Genomic DNA, 11,035 nt, shown 5'->3' with positions numbered 1-11,035 from the left:
AGAACTGAAGGTAAAAGTATTTTTTCACGCTAATGTGCTTCATTCTTTTTTAAACCATTTCAGCGCAACAAAGTCAAGTAAGACAATTTTAGTTAAGTATGTATTTTAATCAAAATCAGGTAATCTGGTTTGTTCACTTCGTTTGTGGTGACGGTACCAATCCAAGTTACATTTTTTATATTGGTGAAAAAAGGAAAAACGTCTGTTTCAGAGAAATTAATGATTTTTACTAAATTCTTGAAGTGAGAGGTGGAATTTATGAGAGGAAAATGGTGAAAAATGGCACTTGTTTGATTATGGCATGAAAGAATTACTTTCGTGCCCTTAACCCAAAATCTTTATTTAAAAATAAAAGTACTTGGATCACTGTGATTTTACCATTGTCATGTAATTATTATTGGTTTATTTTGTGCAATACTAAACAACTTAGTACGAAATAAAGTATGTGATGCTTTCAACCACCTTCCTCAAGGCTTAATTATATTTCAGACTGTAAAAGGTAAAACAAACATCAATCAATCAATATTTTAACACTTCCCGTAGATTTTGAATTTGATATTTTACTTTGTTTTAAAAACGATTGCGGAACAATTCTCAAAAAGTGTCCGTCGTATAAGTCCATTATCAACAAACCATATATTTTAAGTACATTAAAAACAAAATTTAGTTTCTTTTATTTGAGGTTAGTTATAATTGCATGTGGCCAACATTCAAATTTGACATTGATTAAAAAGTGATCTAAAATATGAGTAAAGTACATATTAGTGAAGTTTGGGGTTACTTTGCATTTTATGATACAATATGATGATGATTTTTGGTCGAAAATATTCGCCAAGTTTTTTGCGAGTGTTAAAAATACGCGAATATTCGCCCCATTAATACTTTTTACACAGCATTTTACTTGATAAATAACTCATCAATCTACCTTCTGAAATGAAAAATAAAGGTAAGGAATTAAAAAAAAAAAAAGATTTTGTTTTTTTGTAAAGCATTTTTAATATTATTTACATAATAATGATCGAAAGGACATTAAATTGTGTAGAATTATTAATAGGTTAACAGTTATTACGATTGTATAGTTTCGTGGTTTTGTTTTTTTTTTCTGGCTGTACAAAGGTATAATATTATGTATGTATATATGTATAAGATTTTTGTAATTTTTATTTTCAAAATTTATTAGCTATAAACTACAAAATACAAAATGCAAATATTTTTTTTTTTTTATAAATGCATGTGATAAAATACACATTTAAAAATTATATCCAATTAGGCATTTTATTTAGTGCATTTTACTGTTTTTTCAAAAATTCAATCAGGCCTCTCTGTTTTAAAACATGGACATACATGACAATAACAATCAACATTTGTCTATTTTTATCTATTTTTTTCTCATTTACGTTTTTATGTGAATTTGATTGCGGTTTTTTTGCAAATTAATTTTATGGGGAAGTCAATTAAAGCAGCTATTAAGCGACGGAGATGTTTGAAAGAGTACTCCGTAATAGGTGTTTTGTGACATTTATTTTAATGTTGCTAGAGAACAATGTATCCTTTAGAAGTATTCTGTTGCAGATATCGAAAATAACATTTGACAGATGTTTTAATCAGACTCAAATGGTGACCCACGACGTGATCTCCTGGCCATTTCCTTTTCGGTGTATTTTTCTACTAATTAATGAGAGATTTTAAAAGGAAAACAGATTGAAAAATATACATGCGTATTTCAACTATAATGTAGTCATAATTTGTCATAAATTGTACAACCTTGAACTGTCAAAATCACCTGATTAAAGTTTTGCCGGTTGATAAAACTACTCAGCAACAAAATACTTTACGTAAACAGGAATTTCGACAAAAATTAGCAACACCTTCAATTATAGAAGCAACACTTGTCTATTTAAAAGTGAAATTCACAATTATCAGAATTTATTCTGTGACAAATTTTTTTAAAGTGATTTTGGCAACATTCATTTTTTCAACGAGAGCTAAGACATTTTTTAGGCAACTAAAAACTTTTCTATTAAAAAAATAAAATAAAAAATTGAATTTGAGCTTATAGCCTTTTTTCATTTGCTAGAGGAATGAATGATTTTTCATCACAAAGAATCTACTCTTGATTTGTTACCTTGAAGAAGTGTTTTCAAAATTGGAACTACTTTTTTAAGAACCATTCAATTTTCAAAGCGTTTTTTTTAATATTAACAATTTCCAATCATTTTGAACCAACATTTTTTTTTTTTGTTTCTCTACAGTGTTTTTAATTTTTTTGTGTTTACATACTAAAAACATTTACAAAATGTATACCACTTTCGGTCGTAATAAAAATTGATTTTTTTTAGTTTTCTTGTTATTAAAAAATATTTAAATATATGTACACATTAAAAATAAATATTCACTTTTTGTTTTAATAAAAAAATCACATAAAATAATTTGTATTGTGTTATACATTATTTGATATGTACAAAGTGTACAATGATATTAATCAGTTATGTAAGATAATAATTTCTTTCATATTTTTATTTGTTTAATTTATGAAATTATTAATTTTTCGCATCCTGCAATCTCGTATTTCGTTAAATCCTTTGAGTTCGTTGAATAATTTTTTATCCGTCCATTAAAGAGGTCGCGTTGACATTATACTCGTCAACAGCTCTAAAGAGATTCATGGTTGTTTATGAGGCGTATACATAGACACAAAGGGATTTATAATTTTAATTATACTTCTCGAATTCGTTATTAATAAAATCGCATAAATAGAAATTATGTTTTAATTAAGACCTAAAGCATACACGATTTGAGATATATTAGAAAGGAATTTCGGCAAGCTAAATAAAGTATAGAAAGCTGAATTATGTACCAGAATTGTAAGAATCAATCAGGTCAGTCGTCGATCAGATTTGTAAAGTGAAATAATTCTTATAAAATCTAAAAAATTAACATAGATTAAAGATATAACACTACTGCCCTTTCCATTTGAACACAATATGATGACTTAAGTAACGTTTGGTTTCCATGGTAAAATGCTTAATAAATTAAGTAATCGTTTTTACAGAAATAGCCTGTAGATTTTAACACAAGATTCAAGGAATGTTTTTCTTACTGATTCAAATTTACATAACTTATTTCTATATTGTACACTTTGTATATATTAAGATATTAAAAAAAGAAAAGTTAATAAAAAAAAAAAAATGGCAGAAAAATACAACATTTAATTTTTCTTAATTTAATTGAAAAATTAAATATCATTTTTTTAATTTCTGAAACAAATTACATGGCAATAAAAAAAATTAAAAAATTGAAACTAACTAAATTTACATTAATTCTAGAATTAGTTTTGGACTTTTTTTTTATATAAATTATATTTTTTTTTAGTTATTTTTAACATACAAGTTTGATTAATTGTTTTTTAGAAAATAATATATTAAATAATTCTGTTTTAAGTAAAAATTTATCCGAAAAGTTTTTCTTTCGGTTTTCCATTCATCATATTATTATATAAATTATTAAAATTTAAATTAATTTCTGTTTGGAAATTCAATTTAAATTTGTTATTAGATAATACAAATAATTATCTATAAAACTACAGTAAAACCTGTCATATAAATATAGTTAACAACTATTTTTTTTTTCATGTATATTTTTTATGTACTGTGTGTTTTTTAAGAGATTATGATGGAGAATAAATTATGTTTAGTAAAAATTATTAAAAAATTAACATTTTGCTGCTTTATATAAATCTTGCTATGAAATAATCTAACAAATATGAAGAATGATCTAAATTGAACTTTAGAATGAGCTATGACGTAGCGGCAATTCATCCATAGTCTTCTGGGGAAGTTATTATTGTGAACAGAGATTACAAGATTTTCAATAAGGATAATTTTTTAAGGTGTTTATAATGTTAAGAATTTTTCTAGCAATTTTTATATGGTTTCTTGACTAATTTAGACGGAGCTGCCAATTTAAAGGAAAGTCATTTGTAAGGCATTTCGTTTTTATGACAAACATAAATAAGCAAAAAATACACGATCGATAAATTGTTTTCGATCTTTCGCATACAGACAAACAGCCTCGATTCTTAATGAATATTGTACTTTCATTTAAAAAAAATTATGATTTCTATATTTAGACAAAACAAAACATTTGCAGAGCATTCTTAATTCAAGTTTTTTTTCATATTTTAATGGAATTTATTACCTCTAAAAGCCTTGAACATCCAAAGGTCTTTTTATCAAAAATGGATCTTGAAATCGTAAAGAGAATTGTTTCCAAAAAATCATTTTTTTTCCAATTAGAAACTTTTTAAAAGCATTTGAAATCTCAAGTTTTTGACGAAGTTCAATCTCAAGTTCAATTTGGATCACTCCCGTGAATAATAAACTACTACCCATTCATATTCATTTAGTATGAGATAAAAATATTTTTTTTTGGTAAAATATAAATTTTCTTGTTTAATTTTGTGATTGTGAATGTGTGAATGAATGTGTATGTGTTTTGTATTATTATTTACCCCTATTTTTTGATTTACTGTTCTAACGAATAATGTCTAGATCGTTTCCAAAAACTTTTGAAAAATCCTTTCTTCTTTTGACCTTCCTCACCTGAAACAATACAAAAAATATAAAATTAGTATTAAAAGAATGCTTTAATCTATGTTTATTATAAAAAAGTTTTGGGAATTGGTGTGGAAATTTGAAATAGAAAAATATTAATTTCACTTTAATGAACTGATGATATTGAGGAATGAATTACGATTGAAATCATACAAATAATACTGTTCATTTTATGATACTCTTTTAAAATGTGGTAATCGCTGATGGTTTTCCTTAAAAATTCTTCAAAGGGATAGTGTTAGTGATAATATTATTATATTAATAAAATTTTTCCTGTAAACTTTAAAATACATCTGTGGATCGTTTGATTATTTTTTTTAACATTGATTACAAATATTCAACAAAAAGAAAGCCTGATTATGTGCTCTTTCGTTCATAGTTCTTTCCGGAGGGTTTTGGTGCAAAAAACATATTACTATTATGGGCGCACAAAAAAATCTCTAGTACGTAACACGAAGTGGTAATTAAATGATTTTTAATTTAATGGGCATTTCTATCTTTTGGAAAAACTTTCTGTCATGCGACAATCGGTATTTTAAAATATACGAGTATCATTGGCTGTGCGGTTGTGAAAAATTTCGTAAAGGAAAAAGTTGTTGGACAAAACATTAGATTTCTGAAATGTATGTCAAATACCAGGCCTCATTGTAGAGGTGCTGACCGATTACTAGTCTTCATGAGACTGTCGACTTGCTCAGAATGCGATGAGTCGGACGATACGTCCCTTCAAATCCTGGCAAAATGTCAACTCGGCCTTGTCATTCGTAAAAGGTTTAACAATGGCCAAAGAACTAGAGAAAACGAACCAGATGGTCTAGGTTGTGAACTTGGCGTCGGTAAAAAGGAGCAAGAAAGGGGAGACGCTAACTTGGAGTCAAAAAGGTCAAGAAAGGTCTACTTGTCGGGCTTTAGTCACCCCTCCAATTCTAGTACTAATACTGCCACTGTGCCTCCCCGAACATCTATTAGTTTGATCATGATTTTTAGCAGAGAGAATAATTCTTCCGGTCAGTTCGACCTTATAAGATGATTCACCACAATATATTAGTATGTGTCATCATTATTTTTGGTACCATTTGGAAAATTACCAGCCATGTGAAGAACCAAACTTCAATTTCGATGTTTTTAATGTATTGCTATTAAAAACCTATTAGTGAAAAGTTCTAAAAAAACAATATACCTATCTTTAAATATCTATCAGCTCATCTTGCACGGAATACAAAAATTGTATAAAACAAAAAAATTAATTTTGGTCCACAAAAATTATTATAAAACAAAATATTTCAAATATAGTGCACGGAAGCAAATTTTAGACTACAAAAATTAATAAAGTAAGTAAATAGGTAGTTAATGTGATAATTTAGTCACGGTTAGTGGAATCAACATGTCATTATAGCGAACAGACAGTGACTTTTAACTAAATATAAACCTATAATCAACGAACGTAAGCATGCAAACCGTTAACACTATTCTTTCTAACACATTAAGGGTTAATGTACACAAAATGTATGACGTTTAGATTAATAAATATTGCAAAAATTTTTTTTAGAGGATGACGACTGGGTATCAAACATGACTGAAGCGCGAAATTGAAATTAACCGTTTCATATTGACGATGCATTTTAAATTGATGAAGACTACAAAGTTTGGAAGAAACTTCATTTCTTATTAAGAAAATAGAAACAGTTTCTCTCTCCCTAAGGACTCCAAATATTTAATAAAATGCCAGTCATTTATTGTCCCTGATTTACAATTTTCCGCTAAATTATGAGATTCCGCTCCACCCTTTTCCGTTTTGGAAAGGGTGAAAAGATTTCAAAAAATCAAGATGCTTTTGGATGAGACGTCACCTCTTAAAACCACAAAGTACTTGTGAAAAGTTACTCCTTCTCTTCCAGAGAATCGTTTTCATAAGCTTAATAGGTTTTTTATTTTTATTAAGAGAACAAAAGCTAAAAATTTGATTTACTAGACGCTTTCCAAGCTAAATGAAGTTTACGAGCTGTCAGACTCATTGTGTTTCTAAAAAGGAGGAGCCTTCGAAGTTTAAATCAAAATTTAACTTATTGTTAGTTAGAAACTAGTCTCTCACCATTTCTATTTAACGCCATTTTTATCTTGATCAACCAAGTTTGACAACTTCTATCCGCTCCTGATCAGATTGATGAAAAAGTTGTTCAACGAATAGAAGTAGAAGAAGAACATAGAGAATGGACTGAGCAATACCCGCACAAAATTTACCGCTCTGTAGAAAGAGGCATAACGACTGTACGACCAATACCTGTGTCTTTTCTATAGGTCTGTAGAAATTCTAGAATGATACAACTACTTGGCAGGCCGTACATTCGCTTCATCTCTCTCAGAGTTTTTTTTGCCAGTAATTACTTTACAACTGAATAGGGAACACTCAGTCTATTCTCTATGTCTTTGGAAATTTTCACCAAACCACAAGATAAGGGACTAGCTAATCATGTTAGACCAAGCATGGGCGAGTTATTTTAAGTCAAAGTCACCATTGTTATAACTTTATTGCGTGTCTCTTTATTCGCATTGCTCATAGAGGTACAAGTGAGACGGGTATACGACTCTTATACCTATCTCAGTTTCTCTTATAGTAATGAGACAGGTAGAAAAAAATGTTGTCTCTGTCTTTCTCGTATTTTTGGTTGTCTTTGTCTTACTGGTATTTTAGATACAGAAGTATTAGGGACTTCTCTAAGCCACGTTTGCCCATGCCTGCATTAGCCAATGTTCGAGAACATAAGAAAACCCTAAGGAAAGAGGTTTTATTAATAGACTTATTTTTAAACAACTCGTGATTGGCCATAAACTATTATTTTGTGTAGTTAAAAAATAAACATAAAAATAATTTTATACTTAAGGATGTTCCAGCATGGTATTTGCAGTTTCTATGTTAAAGCAATGGTACAATTTTTTTTTCGACAGAATTTAACGAAAAATTAAATTTAAGAATTTAATAATGCTTACTATTAATTCCCAAAGTTTCAGAAATTTTGACCGTTTAAAATGGGAAATAATTATGCCAACGTCCCAATTTCGATCAATTTACGTCAAAATTAATATCTCGAAAGTGAAAATTAATTTCTAAATTTTTTTTTTAGAATTGTATTGTATAAACATTTTTTTCTACTTTTTCTTCAATATATAATAATATCATAAAAAATAGTTGGAGAGACTGGACATTTTACATGCTTTAAATGGGACATGACCCTCAAAATCGCGAACTTTGTCTTTAAATATCTCGCGATCTAAACGGTCAAAAATTATGAAATTTTAGGAATTCATAAATAAAGCTATTATAAACCCGAGAAAAAAAATTCGGCCAAATCTGTCGAAAAGTGATTTCATGCTGGTACTACCTTAATAATTTTTAATGTTCGATTTCAAAATAATATTGAGCCATCATAAATTATCAGTAGGTAATGTGTGACCATCCCTTTAATAGTCGCGTGCCTCACCAATTTTATCACATTGACATATCACAAAATGTGAACAACCTTTTTTAAATAGATAACAGATTTTTTTGACCGCCTGCGGGGGTTGTAAAACATTTACCCTAGTTTAACTTCATATTATTACCCCACAAAATAAAGTAATAATAAGTGCGCCCCCTTCACTAAAAACTATAGTAGTATACCCCAACATATTAATTTTTGTATCTATCTATTATAATGAGTCAGCAACCCTTTAGAGTAAGTTTTTAAAAAACATTGTCATTTCACTGAATATATGTGGCCGACAAAAGGGATTATTGATCGTTGAACAGGAGTGTTTAGTTGTTGTAATATGCGTTATACATATATAGAGTACTTCCATACTTGTGAGGGCGTAAGTATGTACCTATAGCGCGGATTCTAGTTGGATTCGAGTAGGCAAAAGTTGTTGAGCGAAAGTTTTTTTTACTTTTTGAGCCTTTTGGGGAGGATTTCGAATAACACGAAAAAAATCAGCGAGTTAAGGTATAGTTCCTAATAATTCCTTGCTAAAATACAAAACTCCTAATCACCTTCAAATCTTGTACACATAAATCGGTAGCTTAGAATAGAGCTACGACGACAGGCTAAAACTGGGTTTCAACAGGCGTTGAATAAAAAGAAAAACATTGAGGAACCATAGTAATTTGCAAAATACTGTTCAAATGTAGGAATGAATTGTCTAACAAGAAATAGCTCATTCTTTAAATGATCTTGTCATTTCACAGGCCAATGTTTTATTAGATATAAGTCTGATTATGACTGCCATATTGATTTCTTGACGTCATTAGTGATTTTCTTAATAGATAAATTTCCAAATATGCCAAATTTCGTCGCCTTTGAAATCATAATACGAATAAGGCTTGACAAATTCGTAGTGATTGATTTAGAACAAGAGGGAAAAGGTTACGTAGATCAATTTTAAAGAGGCTGCAGGTAGTGAGAGAACAGTTGCCAACGCTAGCCAGTTGTTAGGCAAATCCACAAAATTTTTGTGTTGCGCCTCTTAGATCAGTTAATAATAACCAAATTTTCATTTTCTATTGTCGATATCTCGAAAATTAGGCGAAATAATTGATTTTCGTTTTATTTCGTTGATTTCTATGATAATTGTTAGTCAAATTTCGTTGCCTTTGAAATCGTAATACGAAAAAGGTTTGACAATTTTTCGAAGTGATTTAAAAATTTTTTAAAAGATTGCAGATAGTGAAAGGGTAGTTGTCAACCCTACCCAGTTGTTAAGCGAGCTCATAAAATTTTTGTGGTGTTAGATCAGGTGTCCCCGACGAAAAGTGTAAATTAATTTCAAGATGATTTCAATCTCTTGTCGCTAATTTTAGATGGAATTGAGAAGGGAAAAATCTTCATAAGTCTCAAAATAATTAAATTGCTCACACTGGCTTTTGCATGCTTAAAACCGATAGGTACCCCATCCCCTGTTTTGTATGTATATGTATAATGTATGTTTATTATAGCATCATACATACAACAGATAACAATGAGAAAGAACAATATTCAAACACAGAAGCAGCTTCACATGTTCTGTAATTGTAGTGGTAAAGTCTGGTTTTATATATTATTGTTGAATTCTGATAGAGTTGGAGTAAGTTCACTTGAGAAAATGGAACTGAAGAAAATCTGAAGTTTTAAAAAAAAACCAATAATTACCTAAATCCAAGATGTAGAGCAAAACCTTGTACGAAAAATCTAGGAAATCTAGTGATATTTACAAAAGCAAAGTTGTGTTCATTTGCGGTCATATCAAAAATGTTGAAAGTTTCGTCAAGCATCCAAAAAACAATTTAACTGAGTTTATTATCACAAGAGAAGTGTTTTTTGAAGTCGCTTGTAAATGAAATTATTCTCTTTGGGGGTCTGGTCTTTACAGTAAACACAACAACAAGTATCTTTGTGTCACAAAAAACGCATAGACTTACATAGAGAATATGCAAATTGGTGCGTTTTTTTAGACACAGAAATACAGACACTCTAAATCAAAATACACGCAAAAGTTGAACTATTATAAGAGATATTACTATAACAGTCCATGTAATGTTATAGTCATAACAGTTAGAATGATAAAACACGTGCTTTTTTGTGAAACAGAGTGTAAAATGGACATTTATTATCAAAAAACCTTCGTCAATGTACGTTTGAACAAGTTTTAAATAGATAGCGGCACTGTCAATTACCATTTTTGTCGATTTATCAGGTCATCGTTTTCTTCCTTTTTTTATAAGTAATCTGTCGAAAAATTCCGGACTACCAAAGCTTAGTGGCTACAATCCACAAATTCTATCATCCGCCACCTTCTTGTAAAATGTTTGTCGGAGTACCGGAAAACATCTGTAGAGTAGAAAGTTGAGAAAATTTCACTCTTTTCTTGATGCTCAATTTTCCGAATACTTCCATTAGCTATTTTGTACAATGTTAATACGATTTATCAGCTGAGAAATTGCTATCTTTCAAATGATCCAACTGATTTTACACGAACTCTTTTTATTAACTATTATAATCATTAATACATTGTTGGAAACGATTCGATGTTATATCTACTGACTGAATATCGTTTTGTTGAATTGGTTGCCTATTCACCGATATGTGTAATATACTTCAATGTAAAAGGCAAGTCAAACTGTCTGTTGATAGGTCTGAAAGGCGGCATAGCATGGTATGCCATGGTAGCAGGCAGGCAGGCTGAGGCTACTGTTGTGTTAATACCGTTAACATTTATTATTATTATTCGGGTTTCCGTCATTGCGGTGTTTTCTCAACTTTAAGGTAGTACCTACACGAAAGTGATATTCCAAGAATTTCTCAAAACTCAGAATATAAAATATTTAATTCATAATACACTTGCTGTTAAAATTAGAAGATGATTTACCATGCCATTCATGAGATATTAGCAATTAAAAGTGACGCAATTTG

The 11,035-nt window shown here is 29.5% G+C and overlaps 1 protein-coding gene across 3 annotated transcripts in view; it reads right to left on the bottom strand.

The window, feature by feature from the left end:
• Positions 1–4,522: 4,522 nt before the first annotated feature.
• Positions 4,523–11,035, bottom strand: part of LOC123290811 — a 471,033-nt gene continuing 464,520 nt past the window's right edge. For all 3 annotated transcript variants that reach the window (XM_044871142.1, XM_044871141.1, XM_044871144.1), the window contains one exon: positions 4,523–4,601. Coding sequence is in view for 2 of the 3 variants with exons in the window: in XM_044871141.1 (XP_044727076.1) it covers positions 4,525–4,601 (77 nt within the window). In the remaining variant the exon portion in view is untranslated. The remainder of the gene's footprint in view (positions 4,602–11,035) is intronic.

The sequence above is a fragment of the Chrysoperla carnea genome, chromosome 1 (genome assembly GCF_905475395.1).
Source record: "Chrysoperla carnea chromosome 1, inChrCarn1.1, whole genome shotgun sequence".
NCBI lineage: Eukaryota > Metazoa > Arthropoda > Insecta > Neuroptera > Chrysopidae > Chrysoperla > Chrysoperla carnea.
Note: the sequence above shows the minus strand (reverse complement) of the source record. Positions and strands in the feature narration are given on the sequence as shown.